The sequence below is a fragment of the Mustela erminea genome, chromosome 4 (assembly GCF_009829155.1).
Source record: "Mustela erminea isolate mMusErm1 chromosome 4, mMusErm1.Pri, whole genome shotgun sequence".
Lineage (NCBI taxonomy): Eukaryota > Metazoa > Chordata > Mammalia > Carnivora > Mustelidae > Mustela > Mustela erminea.
The window spans coordinates 22,717,214-22,733,226 of NC_045617.1; the positions used below are offsets into that span (position 1 = coordinate 22,717,214).

The 16,013-nt window shown below is 59.4% G+C and overlaps 3 protein-coding genes and 1 long non-coding RNA gene across 10 annotated transcripts in view; 2 read left to right on the forward strand and 2 right to left on the reverse strand.

The window, feature by feature from the left end:
* Positions 1-116: 116 nt before the first annotated feature.
* On the forward strand, positions 117-10,708 carry MICAL1 (microtubule associated monooxygenase, calponin and LIM domain containing 1). 4 transcript variants are annotated; one of them, XM_032338842.1, is made up of 25 exons: positions 117-251; positions 1,752-2,091; positions 2,190-2,397; positions 2,664-2,768; positions 3,120-3,224; positions 3,343-3,498; positions 3,744-3,844; positions 4,439-4,696; positions 4,972-5,087; positions 5,280-5,406; positions 5,510-5,591; positions 6,141-6,288; positions 6,621-6,823; positions 6,972-7,060; positions 7,182-7,223; positions 7,399-7,482; positions 7,606-7,762; positions 8,044-8,117; positions 8,402-8,678; positions 8,799-8,905; positions 9,160-9,273; positions 9,377-9,470; positions 9,628-9,727; positions 9,830-9,903; positions 10,434-10,708. In XM_032338842.1, exons 2-25 carry the CDS (start codon positions 1,834-1,836, stop codon positions 10,580-10,582), a joined length of 3,228 nt encoding a protein of 1,075 aa, XP_032194733.1. In that variant the 5' UTR covers positions 117-251; positions 1,752-1,833; the 3' UTR covers positions 10,583-10,708. The 4 variants fall into 4 exon arrangements, with proteins under 4 accessions (XP_032194733.1, XP_032194735.1, XP_032194736.1 ...); XM_032338844.1 differs by having other exon boundaries at positions 1,782-2,091; XM_032338843.1 differs by lacking the exon at positions 117-251 and adding an exon at positions 343-1,052.
* A 136-nt stretch (positions 10,709-10,844) lies between these two features.
* SMPD2 (sphingomyelin phosphodiesterase 2) lies at positions 10,845-13,706 on the reverse strand. The gene is made up of 10 exons (XM_032338854.1): positions 13,585-13,706; positions 13,282-13,378; positions 13,102-13,178; positions 12,667-12,760; positions 12,432-12,521; positions 12,114-12,196; positions 11,852-11,984; positions 11,653-11,757; positions 11,347-11,500; positions 10,845-11,247 (listed from the first exon to the last, which is right to left on the reverse strand). Exons 1-10 carry the CDS (start codon positions 13,632-13,634, stop codon positions 10,862-10,864), a joined length of 1,269 nt encoding a protein of 422 aa, XP_032194745.1. The 5' UTR covers positions 13,635-13,706; the 3' UTR covers positions 10,845-10,861.
* Positions 13,707-14,209: 503 nt separating this feature from the next.
* Positions 14,210-16,013, forward strand: part of PPIL6 (peptidylprolyl isomerase like 6) — a 35,758-nt gene continuing 33,954 nt past the window's right edge. For all 4 annotated transcript variants that reach the window (XR_004284789.1, XR_004284790.1, XM_032338856.1 and 1 more), the window contains exon 1: positions 14,210-14,363. Coding sequence is in view for 2 of the 4 variants with exons in the window: in XM_032338856.1 (XP_032194747.1) it covers positions 14,229-14,363 (135 nt within the window). In the remaining 2 variants the exon portion in view is untranslated. The remainder of the gene's footprint in view (positions 14,364-16,013) is intronic.
* Positions 14,363-16,013, reverse strand: part of LOC116588130 — a 40,233-nt gene continuing 38,582 nt past the window's right edge. Inside the window, exon 4 of the long non-coding RNA XR_004284795.1 lies at positions 14,363-14,545. This is a non-coding gene — a long non-coding RNA (uncharacterized LOC116588130). The remainder of the gene's footprint in view (positions 14,546-16,013) is intronic.

The window sequence follows — 16,013 nt, forward strand, 5'->3', positions numbered from 1 at the left end:
CGGCCCTGGGGCTGCCCCGAGCCCGGGATCGCGGCGTAATGAGATGCTAATGAGGCGCGAATAAAGCCTCGCGGGCCCAGCGCCGGGCCTTAACTCCCCACCCCGGCGCAGCGGGCGCACCGCCCGGCGTCCGCCGCTTTCCCTCCGCGTCTCCGCCGCCGCCCCTCCGTCCGCCCCCGCCCTCCCCCACCCGCCCAGCCTGAGACGCCCGCGGGGAAGGAAGCGGCCCCTCCCCGCTCGCCCGAGGCCGGGTAAGTCCTCTGAGCTGCGCGGGCTGCGCGCCCCTGCCCGCGGGGGCCGGGGCTGGGGGCGGGGGCTCGCTTCCGGGGAAACGCGCTCCGCGGGGCTCGGGAACTCCGCCTGGCTGGTCCGGCCCGTCTCCCCTCGGTTGCTTAGCCCCTCTCCAGACTTTCCGGTCCCGAGCGTGGACGTCCAACCCCCCACCCCAACTCCGGTGCCAGTGGTCCAGCTTCCTCTCCATCCTTCCACATTGCGCCCCACTCGCACATCCTTTGTCCTGGCCTTTCCAGCCTGAGTCGCCCCTCTTTACCCCTTCGCGGAGGCTTTCCTCCTTCCATTCCCCCGAACCCACTAGAGAGACCTTTGTCCTTCCTGATGTTTCGGCTGCCCGCATCCAAGTGACCCGCAGCGGGTAACTTTAGTCTCCTCCTTCCCCGGCCAGGCCCGCCGGGCTCCAGCCGGGACCGGTGGGGTGGCCGAGTGCGCGTGGGGGTCAGCTCCAAGGACCTGCCCCAGCGATGCCACCGAGTTACCCCGTGGACACCCTCTTATTTTTCCCAGTCCCACCCTGAGAGGCCCCCCTCGACACACTTCAAGTTGCGTGGGGGCTCGAGCGAGGGAGAGGGGGGACAAAGGGAGGCCTTGTCTCGGGACATTCCTGGGAGAGCGCGGCCGGTCGCCCGGGGGCTGGGGCGGAGCGTCGCTGCGAGTGGGAGCAAGCTGGGAGCAGCTAACCCCGGCTGTCGTCCCCCACGACCGCTCCCAGGCCCACCGGAGCTGCCGCCAGTCACAGGGGAAGTGTTTTAACCACAGTGAGTCAGAAATAGACCCAGCCCTCCGTCACGCCAGTCAGTCGCAACATCCTCCGACAGTCTGTTGAGGTGGTTTGGGTGGTGGGAAGTGGAACCTAGGGAGTTGGAGCCTGGCTCCTCCTCTACCTCAGGAGGCAATCACGGGTGCTCTGGAGGACAGCTTTGCTCCCGGCATGAGTCGCACCCCACGCCCAGCGTGGTGCCGGGGTCCTCGAGGGGTGCCCACACAGGGAGGCGTGGGGGGAGAGGGGACAGGATGTGTGCCCAGCAGCTGGGATGGCAGGTATTGGGTCTGTCCGGGTCTGCCCCTCAAGGACAGCTCTCCTCCTGGGCCATCTGTCCTATGCACTTCTGAGATCCTCTCCCATGCCCAGCTTCAGGGGCCCCATCGAGGCAGGCTAAGAATTCCTGCTCCTAATGCGGCGGAGATGGAGGGGAGCTCCCAGCTCCCTGGACAGGGAAGCTGAGCTGGAGACTCCCCGTCTTCCCTCCTGCCCGCTGTGCCCAAGACTGCCGATTGTTCGCTTCCAAATTTGGCAGATTTCACTTGGAGTGGAAGGACTAGCAGCTCTTTCTGGAGCAGATCGGGAGTGGGCTGGGAGAGAGGAGCAGGGCCATTCGGGGGTGGACCCAGAGCCCCTGGGGACACCAGCCTGCTCTCTTCTCCTCCCCATCCTTTTCATTTCTTCCCTTCTCCAGCCTCTTCCCCTTCTCTTCGCTCCTCTCCAGCAGCTGCCTGCCTCTGCTCAGCTGCTCCCTGCCTGGGAGCCTCGCAGCCTCCATGGCTGAACCCGCCTCCACCAACCCAGCGCACGCCCACTTTGAGAGCTTCCTGCAGGCCCAGCTGTGCCAGGATGTGCTGAGCAGCTTCCGGGGCCTATGTGAGGCCCTGGGAGTAGAGCCCGGTGGGGGGCTGCCCCAGTACCACAAGATCAAGGCCCAGCTCAACTACTGGAGTGCCAAGTCGCTGTGGGCCAAGCTGGACAAGCGAGCAGGCCAGCCTGTCTACCAGCAGGGCCGGGCCTGCCCCAACACCAAGGTGAACACATGCTGCCTGGGACAGGGCTTGGGCGGCTAGGTGGGAGTCAGATGGGGAGACGGGACGCCATGCCCATACTGCCGTGTGTGTGTTCGCAGTGTCTGGTGGTCGGTGCCGGACCTTGTGGGCTGCGGGCCGCCGTGGAGCTGGCCCTGCTGGGGGCCCGTGTGGTGCTGGTGGAGAAGCGCACCAAGTTCTCCCGCCACAATGTACTGCACCTCTGGCCCTTCACCATTCACGATCTTAGGGCCCTCGGCGCCAAGAAGTTCTACGGGCGCTTCTGCACAGGCACCCTGGACCACATCAGTGAGTACCACATGGTAGCCTAGAAGGACGGGTGAGCCTGGGCCTCCAGACAGGCCAGTCGGGGGCTGCTGGGACCTCCAAGGGGCAGAGTGGACGAGATCCACTCTAGCCAGGGGACCTGCCGGACTCAGGTTCCTTATCTGTAAAATGGGCAGTGGAACTGAGTGATCTCTAAGACCTTTTCCACCTCTGACTGGGAGCACACGGGTGCTTGGGGGCCCTATGCAGCCCTGGGGTCCCTTTTTGTAATGTCCTCTCCCTTCCAGGCATCCGGCAGCTTCAGTTGCTTTTGTTGAAAGTGGTATTACTGCTCGGGGTGGAAATTCACTGGGGCGTCACTTTCACTGGCCTCCAGCCCCCTCCCAAAAAGGGTAAGTACTTTTCTGCTTCTGAGAGCCCCATCTGCTAAGGATATTTGGCTTGTGGAGGAAAAAAGGGAAGAAAAAGGGACTCTGTGGGATTCGGAGTCAACCAAGCCCTTTGCAATCGTGTGGCCTTGTGCAAACCACACTGAGCCTCATTGTGAGCATCTGTAAAATATGTCCTTCCTTACCTACTTTCCACAACTGCCGTGAAGGCGTAAGTTGATAGACTGTGTGTCATTGCTTGCTAAACTGTCAACTGCAAAGGGCTTTATGCGTTTGTTTCCCTGGCTTGTCCTGGGAATGGAGAGATTCCTTCAGACTTCCACACCTTTGTGCCTCTCACACTTTCTGCCCCAGGGATTGGCTGGCGTGCCCAGCTCCAGCCCAACCCCCCAGCCCAACTGGCCAACTATGAATTTGATGTTCTCATCTCCGCTGCTGGAGGTAAATTCGTCCCTGAAGGTGAGTGATCCCTTCTTTCAAAGAAGCCATCTTTGCCTCCTCCTGTGCCTTTCTAGGCTATATCATACCCCTCATTCTCTTGCTGATACCTACTACCCTCACTTGCCCCCACTTCTAGGCTTCACAGTGCGAGAAATGCGTGGCAAACTAGCCATTGGCATCACGGTCAACTTCATGAATGGACGCACAGTGGAAGAGACGCAGGTGCCTGAGATCAGCGGGGTGGCCAGGATCTACAACCAGAGCTTCTTCCAGAGTCTGCTCAAAGCCACAGGTCAGGACCCCCTCTCCAGGATCTCCCCTCCCTCTGGCTGTAGGCTGGTTCCTCCCCCTCCTGCCCTGGGCCTGAGACAGAGGGCCCATCCTGCCACCAGAGCTCCTGGGCCCCTGTGGGGGGGGGGGCACCCACCGCAGTCTAAGCTGTGATCCCCGATCACAGAGGTCAGGCATGGCTGGGTGTTTGGAGGTATGACAGGGAATGCGGAGGAGACCCACCTCCCCTGGTGTTGCCCTCCCCAGGCATCGATCTGGAGAACATCGTGTACTACAAGGATGACACCCACTACTTTGTGATGACAGCCAAGAAGCAGTGCCTGCTGCGTCTGGGGGTGCTGCGTCAGGTGGGCCTGGGCCTCGGGGGGTAGAGGCCAGCTCTGGACACAGTGTCTCACCCTGGTGCGAAAGGAGCGTATCCTCTTCTGTCTTTGCTCTGACATTTTCTCCATCTCAACAAGCTCTTCTCCCCTGGGGTCTACATGGCAACCTGAATCATATTCTAGGCTAAATGGTACCAGCCACAGAGCTACATATGTAAGCTCTGCAAGGGCTTCGTCCTTTTTGCTTGCTGACGATTCCCAGGACCAGGAATGGTACCTGAGTGTAGTCAGCTCCCAGTAAATATTTGCTGAATGAACTAGGTGAAGACCTGCTATGTGCTAGGTACTGTGTTGAGAACATTATGTACATATTCTCACCTAAATTCTCATGAATACCTTGAGAAGTTAGGTATATCATCTCTAAATGATGGGGAAACTGAGGCTGAGTAGTTCAGGACTTGTCCAGAGAAAGTGCACCGTTAACAGCATGGTCCTAGGCCTTGGGGGCAGGGTGGGGCCAGGGGCCATGCTGAGGAAGGGGCTGGAGGATGGGAGGCAGGTGTTCAAATTCTAGTCCAGCGAGGCTGACCCTGTGGGTTCTGCTCTGTCGGCCTGTAGGACTGGCCGGAGATCGACCGGCTGTTGGGCAGTGCCAACGTGGTGCCTGAGGCTCTGCAGAGCTTTGTCCGGGCTGCGGCTGACTTCGCCACCCATGGGAAGCTTGGGAAGCTGGAGTTTGCCCGGGATGCCCACGGGCGGCCTGACATTTCCGTCTTTGACTTCACAAGCATGATGCGGGCAGAGAGCGCTGCTCGGGTGCAGGAGAAGCACGGTGCCCGCCTGCTGCTGGGGTTGGTGGGGGACTGCCTGGTGGAGGTAAGGGGGCTAGGCTCTCTGGGGGGGAGAGGATGAGCTTCCTGGGGCTTCCAGAAACGGGAACTCTTTGTAAAGAGGTGCAGGGGTTCCATAGTTGCGGGGAGGAAGGTTGCCTCCTGGTAAAGGAGGGGGTAAAAAGGTTTGCTGGTTGTGGGGAGCTGAGGGCTGCTTGGTGTGGTGTCAGACCCCATCAGCTGTGATTTTGGGGGGCAGTAGGGCTTGGGCGCTCCTGTTGGACTCTCACTGAACTGTTTCCTATCTTTTTGATCCTACAGCCCTTCTGGCCCCTGGGCACAGGGGTGGCTCGGGGCTTCTTGGCAGCCTTTGATGCCGCCTGGATGGTGAAGCGGTGGGCAGAGGGTGCTGGGCCCCTGGAAGTGTTGGCAGAGCGGTGAGGCCCGAGTTGGGGGGTGGGGAGGGCAGGGCTAGAAGTAGGACAAGGATCTGGAAGAGGGTGGGATGCTGGGTGAATAGACGGGGCAGGGTGAGAGAAGAAAGAAAGGCCTGGCGGTTCTCAAGGGGTGGGTGCTGATGGGTGCCCTCCCACCCGTGCCCCTGCCCTCCCTCGCACTTCCTCCCTCAGGGAGAGCCTGTACCAGCTCCTCTCACAGACCTCCCCGGAAAACATGCACCGCAATGTGGCCCAGTATGCACTGGACCCAGCCACCCGCTACCCCACCCTGAACCTCCGGGCTGTGACTCCCAATCAGGTCAGACCCCCTGGCACCCACCAGACTCCTCCATGGCAGGCCCCTACCCATGGGCTGAGGCGGGTGGTCAGCCTGTCTGGAGACCTGAAGGGGGCTGCCTTAGGTACGAGACCTGTATGACGTGGTGGCCAAGGAGCCCGTGAGGAGGAACAGTGACAAGACAGATACAGGAAAGCTGGCCGCAGGTGAGCAAGCCTTCCTTGGCTAAGGGTGGGGCAGTGGGGCGGGCGGGTTTTCTAAAATATTTGCCACCCAGTGTGGTGCCAGCCCCAGCCATCAGCCCGGTGGCAGCCTCAGGCCAAGGGAGGACAGTGGGGAAGTCCGAGGCCTCCCCAAGGGCACGGGGGCAGCAGCGCACAGAGCAGGGGCCCGTCTGCGCGCCCATAAGTCAGTATGATACCAAGCCCTATGGCCCCTCTGGCGGCAGCCAGCAGCCCGCTGAGCCCTCCCAGCATTGCAGACCTGCCCTCCCTTTGAGGCTCCGGGCCTCCTGTGTCCCTCAGTTCATGGCCTCCTGCTCTCTCTGTGGTTAGCGGGGATTCCACTTGATTGGCTCCTCCACTTTATTCCAGAAAGAGACAGCTGGGATGAAGGCAGTGTCACTCAGTAGTGGCTTAGTTGGCACCCCCAGAAAGGATGGGCCCTGCCTGCCCCTCCCAGACTGACCTCTGTGCCCAGAGACCAGGCTCCCTTTGAGCCAGGGCCCTGGGGCACAGCACAGCGTCCTCTCTCAGGGTCGGCAGGCACCCAGGAGGAATTGCTACGCTGGTGCCAGGAGCAGACGGCTGGGTACCCAGGTGTCCACGTCACTGACCTGTCCTCCTCCTGGGCTGACGGGCGGGCTCTGTGCGCCCTGGTGCACCGGCTGCGGCCTGGCCTGCTGTGAGTCCAATTCAGGCTCGGCGCTCCCTGGCAGACCATACCTCTCATGCCTCTGCGGCAGCGTGGACTGGGGGGCAGAGCACTGTGTAGGAGTAGCCCCCCGCCCCCCGTTGAGGGCCAGTGCACCACTTGCTGGCGGTCGACCTGTCCAAGTCACTGCACGCCGCACGCCCCCGAGTTTTGTGGGAGTCTAGAGCAGAGAATAAACCCCTTGTGCCCTAGCCTCCTTTCGTGCCCCACCAGCCCCTGCCTGCTGCTCATTCCTCATCCTCGCCCCCTTTGCTGGGCCCGGTGCTGGTCTCCCATGGACTGTTCTCCCCAACGTCGCACAGGGACCCCTCAGAGCTGCAAGGGCTGGGGGCCCTGGAAGCGACTGCTTGGGCGCTAAAGATGGCGGAGCACGAGCTGGGCATCACGCCTGTGGTGTCTGCAAAGGCAGTGGTGGCAGGGAGTGACCCACTGGGCCTCATCGCATACCTCAGCCACTTCCACAGCACCTTCAAGAACGTGCCCCACAACCCAGGTGGCCTAGAGGGTAGGAGCAGGGGAGGGGGGAGGCGGGGGGATGGGAGGGTGAGGTGCCCTCTGAGGGACAGCTGGGAGCGGGGTCCTGGGCTGGACCGTAGCTGTCTGGAGGCACAGCACTGACACCCCATCCACCTGGACACCCCCGTTCTCTGCAGGCCCTGCCAGCCAAGGCTTTCCGGGGAGCTCCAGTGCTGTGCTGTTCCTGGGCAAACTGCAGAGGACCCTGCAACGGACCCGGGCCCAGGTGCGTGTCTGGGCATGGTCGGAGCTGAGCAGTGGGGGTGCCTGGGATGATGGGGAGGACATTCATGGTGGCGGCAGGGCTGCAGCTCAGAGCGCCATGCTGAGTATAGATCTTGTTGCAGGAAAATGGGGAGGATACTGGTGGCAAGAAGCCGCGCCTGGAGGTAAATGCATGTAGGGATGCAGTCCCCTGCTCTCTCCTGGGTGTTCTCTCCTGCATTCTCTAACCCTCCTACCAGGTTCCCTTCCTGGCTCACTTCTCTTTCACATCTTTCTAGTCTCTGCAAACAGCCACTCTCCTACCCCTCCACCTCCCTCCCTGAACACTTACATCCTTAGGTAGAAGCTAAGAGCCCAAGTACTGAGGAGCCACCTGCCCCAGAGTCTGGTGTACCCCCGACACCCCCATCCCAACCCCAGGAGGTGAGAAAGGGGGCCCTGTCTGCAGAGGCCTGGGAAAGGCAAAAAGGGGTGTTTCAAGGATAGGGAAGAACTCTGCAGCTGGCCTTGACCCCAGGTGACCCTGTGGTCTGGGGGTCGATGCAGGCCGGTGCCGGGGACCTATGTGCCCTCTGTGGGGAACAGCTCTATATCCTGGAACGCCTCTGTGCTGACGGCCGCTTCTTTCATCGGAACTGCTTCCGCTGCCGCACCTGTGAGGCCACACTGCGGCCGGGTGACTACGGGCAGCACCCAGGAGATGGTAAGCAGGCCTGGCCCTGTCTGGGGGCATGGAACTTGAAACTGGAGAGAAACTGGGATCCTGGATGGTGGCAACAGGCCCAAAATAGCATTTTTCTCCCCTGAGTTCAAAGTCTTCTCTGTTCCCTCCATATCCCCCAATGTGGGGTTCTAAGGAACCAGGCCAGCAGAAATTCACCTGCAAATCAAGTCCCGTCAGCCCTGCCCTCACTGATCAACAGAGTTATCTGGGTATGGGGCTGCTGACATCATATATCTGCTTCCCTCCTCTACCCTTTCCAGGATATTTCTACTGCTTCCAGCACCTGCCCCAGCCAGGCCACAAGGATGGCCCTGACCCAGGCCCCAAGAGTCAGGTAAAAACTATGAAACCGTGTGTTGGGGGTGTGGGAAAGAGTAAAGGGGTCTCTCCAAGCCTAGCAGACTTCACTGGGGGTAACTGAATGTTCTCCTTTAGAAGGAAAGCTGCATGAAGGCAGAGATTTTTATTACTGATGTATCTCAAGTGTCTCAAACACTGCCTAACACCGTTTGCTGAAGGGCATCAGTGAACGAATACCAGGGTCCACATTTGTCTAAAGGAGTGGCCTTGGCCGCACAATGGGCAGGTCACTGACCGAACTACATGGTGGTTTTCTAGGACCTCCCCACACCGGATGAAAATAGCATGCCATCAGGGCCCTCAACTTCTGTCATCCCCCAGGAGGGGACCAGTCCTGTCCCAAACCCCAGCCAGCCTACCCGTCGCCTGATCCGCCTCTCCAGCCCAGAACGCCAGCGGCTGTCCTCCCTTAAGCTTACCCCTGACCCAGAACTGGAACCTCCCCCCAAGCCTCCCCGCAGCTGCTCGGCCTTGGCCCGCCAGGCCCTGGAGGGCAGCTTTGTAGGTTGGGGAATACCAGTCCAGAGCGCTCAAGGTACTGCTTTGCCCAGATGCACTCACCCAGGGTCGCTGGTCCTGGGATTTCTGAAAGGGGAATGCTAGGGAATGGGAAGGGAGGCCATGGGGCCCAGGCCATGTCTACTCCCCTGTTCAGTTGTTGTGGCCATGAAGGAGCAGGAACAGAGTCCTCCCTCCAGTGAAGAGGAGGAGGAGGAGGAAGAGGCAGAGGAAACCATGGCTTTGGACTCAGACACGCAAGAGGTGAGGAGGAACCTGGCCACCTATCCCACCAAAGACAGCACGTCCTCTAAACATGCCCCACCGCCAGGAAAAACTATAGAATGCTCCCTCTGAGCCAGTCTCTCAGAATCTCTAAGCCTTTGTCTGTTCTACTGGAACTTACCTTATCTCCAGCCCAGGAAGTTCTGTCTTCTTCCAGCTTTCCCAGCCCCTACCCAACAAGGGGGCCGGGAGGCGGGCAGGTCCTACCTCTGACTGGCCCGACCCTGCCATAGGCTCTGCTGACCTTTGCCAAGAACTCAGGCACCATGAGCAAGTACCCAACATGGCGTCGGACTCTGCTGCGCCATGCCAGGGAGGAGGAGATGAAGCGGTTCTGCAAGGCCCAGGTGAGGTCAGGGGTTTGCCGTTCCGACGGGGGTCAGAGTTTCTCTGAAGCTCTGCACTGGAGCCATCCAAAGACTCCTGGGCCTCCTGTCTTATCCCGCTCAGGCTGTCCAGCGGCGACTACATGAGATTGAGACTGCTGTGGGAGAGCTGGAGGCCGAGGGCACGAAGGTGGAGCAGGCTTTGAGAAGCCAGAGCAGTGAGTAAAGATGGGGGGGCGGGGGGCACAAGCTAGGACATCCCTCCGCCCCCAGCACTCCCTCCGGCCACCAGACTGTGGCCCCGCGGGCTCTACTCCTCATGCTTCTGAGACCTTCTGACCCCCCCCCCCCGCCCCCATTCTTCGTTCCCGACAGCATCCCCAGAACAGGAAAAGGCACAATGGCTGGAACAGCTGCTGCAGCTCGTTCAGAAGAAGAACAGCCTGCTGGCGGAGGAGGCCGAGCTCATGCTCACGTAAGGCGCAGGAGGTGGGGACAGCTGGCACGGGAGCCGGGCCCCAGCCGGGTCCTTGGGCACCCTGGACAGCTATGCCTCTTCGATCCCTGCCCTCCACAGGGTGAAACTGCTGAGCCTAGAGGAGCAGCAGTGTGAGGTGGACCAGGAGCTCCGAGGCTACATGAACCTGGAAGGTAGGTGGGACCGGGGGAGAGGCTGGCGTTCACACAGCCTCACGACCTCAGATACTGACCAAGGCACATGGTCCTCTAGTCTGAGTGCCTCTCAGGCATTTCAGGAGGAAGCCAGGGAAGGGGGCGCCAAGCCCCTCCTCTGCCTTCAGTTCAGCTGGGGCTGCACAGCTGGACTTTTAGCTTAAGATTACTTATTGTAAAAACGGTGCTGCCGCAGGGGCACCTGGCTGACTCAGCTGGACGAGCATGTGATTCTTGATCTCAAGGTCGTGAGTTCAAGCCCCATGTTTGGTGTACAAATAACATATATCGTATGTATACAATATATACCGTATCAATCAATCACTCGACCTGGACTAAAAACGGTGCTGCTGCTACCAGTGCGAGCAAACCGCTCATGTGGACAGACCCAATTTTACAGATGGGAAACAAAGCCCAAGTTGTGAAAGTCACATAGGTGGGGATTAAGCTGTGCCTTTCCTGCCTCCCCGCCCAATTCCCTGTTCTCTAAGCTTTGTGCTCTTCTTCAGAAGCTCTAAAGACCCCTGCTGATCGTCAGGCTGAGGAACAGCTCCTGAAGAAGCTGCTGGATGTGGTGGAGAGGCGAGATGAAATTGTCCGCTTCCAGGAGGAACGTAGGCTCAGTGAGCTGGCCTCAAGGCCGGGGGCCCAGGGCTAAAAGGGCGGGCTGCCTGCCCTCTTCCCTACACGGAAGACCACCTCAACCCCAGGACTGTGGCACCCTGCTCATCTGGGCTGCCTGGGATGGGGACTCACTGTTTACAATAAAAATGTTTCTGCCAGACAGGGCTTAGGCTGCCTACAGGTGGGAGGTACGGTGTGCAGGGAGAGTAGACATGTAGGAGGCCTGACCATCTATATTATGACAGTCGCAATGACCAGTGGCCCCAGTTGCTGTCTCTACAAGGAAAAGCCGGAGCCACGAAAGTGTCAAGCTTTATTGTTCCTCAGTTCCATCCCCCTCCTGCTGCCCTAGGAGCAGGGCTGGCCGAGACTCTGGGCCTGAATCCTGGGCCTCCCTTGCCCTTCCCAGCACATGCTGGAGCTCAGCCCGAGCCCCAGATAAACCCTTGGCCTCCTGCATGTGGAAGAGGTAGACTGCCCCCGCCCCTAGCAGCAGTCCTACACTGGGAGTCCAGAGAAGTATGGCAACTTCCCTGACGCCTCCTCCAGCTGCCAAGGCACACAGGAAGGCCAGGAGAAGCAGCCCCAGACCAATCACATAGCTGGCGAAGGTGGCCCACCAGCGGGCTTGAGCCACGCCCAGGTCCAGCTCCCTCCAGGCCTCCTTTAAAACACTGATCAACTGTGATCCTTCTGGTCCTAGAATAAGGCAGGGCAGTGGGGCAGGAGAGAGAAGGTCAGCGTGGAGGGGCTGCCTTGTGGTGGGAAGGGACCCAGGGAAAGGGTGGGGTGACTTACCATGAGTAGGGCTGGGGGTGTGCTGGGGGGGGCTGTGTCTCACACACAGAGTAGCCATCAGGGCCTCGTGATCAGAGAGGGGGCTGCCACTGTGAGGATCATGGCCTGTAGTGGTTCTAAGAGTCTTACAGGAGATGTAGAAGCCAGAAACTGCCTAGGAAAGTCAGGGCCAGAAACATCTTTGAGGGCCTCTCCCCATTCTGCAGGCGTCAGTGATCTAAGATCTAGACTAGCTGGACAGAAGATGAGCAAGCAAAAGCTGGTGAACGACAGAGACGCGGTGGGTGAAGACACACGAAGACTGACCTTATACAGTACATAGTCAATGCGGATGCCAAACGGAAATGGCTCTAGCTCCCGCTGGTTGACGTAGCAGTTCTCAGGTACCATGGTACAGCCTTCCTCAGAGCCCTAGAGGAACAAGTGGTTCACACTAGATGTGGGGGAGAAAGATGAGAGACGCTGGGGGAGTAGGCATGGAAATAATCAGGTGCCAGGTCCTCACCTTGAAGTCCCGGGTCTCCAGGTAGGCATCATGCAGCCCCGTCCACTCCTTCAGCAGGCGGCAGCCCAGGTCCTTCGGGTGCAAGTTGAGGTCCCCACACAGCAGAACCACATCAGCCTTCTTGGATGTGTGGCTGGGGGAACCAGGTCGGTGAGGCAGGCGTTCTTCCCTGACCAGCTCTGCCCTCCCATAAGTGGGGCCCTGGCCACCCCTCAACCCCTGGTCCCACCCCACTTCCCCTGTCCAGCCCAGGCTCACACACTGGATGAACTGGGCCAGTTCCCAAGCTTGGGCCACACGGTGTGTTAGGTAGATGTCCTTCTGTCGATTGTACTCGGCATGGAGCTGAGTGAGACAGGTGAGCTTATAGCACATGAGGCTGACAGTCCCTACCGAGGGTCTAAATCACGCGTGTGTCTGTCTCTTGGCATGATACTTGGTTAAAAAATGGGAAAACCTTGCCCCCTAACCTCCGAAGATCCCGCCCACCAGCCTCAGCCTCAGGCAGCCCAACTAGAGGAGTCCCATCTCTCCCTCCCAGGACCAGGACGCCAGTCCCAGCCCTGCCAGCTTCACTCACATGGGTCACGTAGACATTGAGCACCAGTCCACTTAGATGGAGCACCAGGAGCCCCACAGCCTTCCCGCAGAACCAGTCTCCATGATGTATCTACAGGCAAGAGGGAGCAGGAACTCAGGGCACAGCTATCTTCCTTTGGCCCATCCCCTGTGACCCAGGGAAGTCGTCCTCCTTTACCATGTGTTACTGGGGTGGGGGTGGGATGCAGGTGGAAGAGATCTGAGATAAGGCTTACCATGTAGGGGTACCCGTTGAGGGTGTAGACATGCTGGGTGAATTCCTGGATAGGATGTTTGGAGAAGACGCAGAGGCCACTGCCAATGATACCACTGCAAACCAAGTCCTGATTAATAGCCCAGAGAAGCAGAAAGAGAAAGACCCAGGCCTGTTCCCTTCCCTCTTCTCCCAGCTTCTATCAGCTACTTTTCTTCTGCGTTTGCTGCTGAGATCAGCACCAGAGCAAAGCTCCAGGCAACAGCCTACGTGGGATGATACAGTGTGTCCTGATAAGGCTGGGATGGGTTGGAGCGCGTGACTCTTCCCGGTTCCACCGACTCCTGCACCCACACCCAGAGGACAGAGGGAGGGTGCAGGTAGGATAGGGAAGGGCGGGTGGGACCGAGAGCTTCCCGATCTGAGAACAGGCTTCCAGACCGGGTGGGCGTCTCACCTCCTGAAGTAGTGGGCAGCCGGGTAGGTGGGCAACAGCTTCTGTCTCAGGTGCTGGAAGTCCTGCTCACTCCACACCTGAGGGAAGAGGTGAAGCCCCCGGGAGAAGTCCCTTCAAGCGTCCCCAGCCGCCCCCTAGCCCGTCCCAGTCAGGGGTGCACACCAGCTCCACACTGCCCACCTCTTCCAGGAGGGCTAGGTCGAAGCTCTCCCTGTTGAGAAAGTCTCCCAGGCGCTTCATGCGCTCGGCCCGGCGCTTGCTCAGGTAGGGAATGCCCCTGAGGACGACAAGGGCCCGGGAAGGCGATGGCTGCGGGCGCGCGGGAGCTGGGGCCGCAGCGGGCCGGGAGGTGCGGGCGCCCCCCGCCCCCGGACGCTGGAGGACAGGGTAGAGCCGGGGCCCGGATGGGAGCGAGGCCGCCGTCCTCCGGCTGAGGGGGCGAACGCGGCTGCGGCCCCGGACCCACCCCGCCGGCGCTCTCACCAGCAGTTGAGGTTAAAGATCCTCAGTCGCAGAGTGAAGTTGGGCTTCATGGCGAGCGCGCTCCGCGGGCGCGGGACGGCACGGCCTCCCCGGCGACGGCCGCGGCGGGAACCGGGGCGGGCGGGCGGCACCGCCTCCCGGGGCGGTGCGCACAGGTGGTCGGCCCCGCCCCCGCGCGCCCCGGAAGGCCCCGGCCTCCCAGCGCGCGCCGCTCAGGCCCTGGGCCGGGGTCCGACTCCGCGGGCAGCCGGCCCGCTCCCCGCGGCCCCCGCGCAACGGGCTGCACGCCAACCCCGAAAGGCGATCTACCGCGAAATCAGGCGCTGCCGGCGGGCGAGGGCCGCGCGCGACGTCCCTGTAGGGGGAAGACCAGAGCGGGGTTCGGCCGGCCGGGCCGACGCACGCGGGGCCCCCGGGGAGCTCCCCGTTCCTTTTCGCAGAAGCTCCGGCCCCGACCCGGCCGCCCGCGCGCCCTCTCCCGCCCCTCGCCCGGCTCACCAACAACAGGAGCAAAGTTGAGAGACGACAGGGCCGTCGCCGCCGGCCCCCTCGCGTCCTTCCTCCCAGCTGGGGACGGGGGCGGAGCCGCGCGGTTGCCCGGCGACGCGCAGTGTTTGTGCTCGGAGCCGTCCCCCAGCGCCGCCATGGCCAGCCCGAAGCAGTGCCGGCCCAAGTCGGCCCCGTGCCGCTCGCGGTCGCCGCCCGAGCAGCCGCTGCGGGTGAAGGTGGTGGGGCTCTTCAAAAGCTCCAGCTTTCAGGTGGCGAAGAGCGCTGCTGAGGTAACCGCGAGAAAACCGCCCGTGTGGGCGGCCCTTCCGGTCTGCCGGTCTCGCGCCTCCTGGTGACGGGGGTCGGTGTTCCGGGAGGTAGTGGGGATGTGTCCCGGCCGGCCTGGCTCAGTCCGTTGAGTCCCAGGGGGCAGGGACGGGTCCGGTGGACGTTCCACTTCGAGAAGGGCTACCTTTAAAGGGGGATCGGAGTGAAGGAAGGTTCAGAACCTTGCTGGGTGAGGGAGGGTAATCCCCCCCCCCCGCCCCGGTTATCCACATATTTTATTTCCACATCAGTTTTTATTTGCGTTATACATTTTTTTAAATTCATGAAAAAATGTTTAGGAGGAAGTGATACGGTATAACCAACCACTGATTTTTGTTTGTTTTTTGTTTTGTTACGAACTCCCTCCCCAAGCGATTTTTGGAAACTTCATTTGGGAAGTGATTTGGGACCCCGTCCTTTAAATTTTCTCTAGCATTTACTGCATTCGAATTAGGTGCTTAAGGGATTTCGCAAGAAATGACGCACGAGTGCTTTGGAGAATCCAGATATTTCTTTGTAAACACACGGAACGATATAAAAGGAAAAACACTTTAAGCGACTGGAAGAACTTGGCCAGGTCCGCAGTGGTGCAGCACACATACTACCCAAATGCAAGAGAAACATAGAACTCGGCACATCTTTGGGGTTTGCTCCGGGAATGCTACTGTTAAGATTGTCCCCAAATTCTCTCCTTCAAAACCCCACCAGACTCTGGGACCATGCCCTGTGCATGTTTGTGTATCCCAAAGTATCTAGCTGGATACCTCATACAAAATGTTCTCAAACAGAAGAAATCTTAAGCAACTCCTGCCTTCTTGCTGGCTCTAAGTCCACAAAGTTAAAGAAAAGTTTGTAATTATATCAAGCACAGAAATAGTAATGGTCGACCTTAAAACAGCCAGTTATTTTACTAGCAAAATGGGTACATTTGATAATAGCACAAGAGTTGCAATTTGGGACATAGAAGCTATGGCAAACCAAGGCAATCTGGGAGATCAAAGGACAGGAACCTTATGGAGAAGAGGAGGAAGCTGCGAAGGGCTGCTCTGAAGAAAACTCCATTGACAGAAAGTGAGAGAGTTCAGGGTGGTGACAGTTTCTCACTGGCTGATTATCTTATTGGCCGCGCTTGGTGCGGAACTAGGAGACATTTTTCTCTTCCCTCTGCTGGAGGAGTAAAATAGACTTACTCCTGTTGGGAATGCAAGGTTTGTCTCCAGACCTACTCGGGTCTGCAATCGAGGAGGGGTGGTAGTAAGGCATGAGAGCTCCCCCTTCTGGCCTCCCGACGCCATTTAAAGTGAGGTTTCCTTTGCTCAGTTTCAGAGTAATTTGTGGAACAGGTGAGGTTTACATCAAGAGGAAGAGAATAAGCAGTAAGTCTGTGAAAATGATACATGGATCATCAAAATAAGCAGAAATTGTGGGCTGTTAGCTGGGTTGATGGGCTCTATAAAGTTCATGGCTCAAGCTGTATTTAATGAATTTAAGGAAAATTGTTCCCCCTTGTTTTTCTTTAGCTCCTTTTCTGAGGGCACAAGTGTTTTGTGCCTGCTCCACACTGTAGAGAAGGTGTTGGCAATTTTATTCCATAAAGCCTAGATGTTAAATTA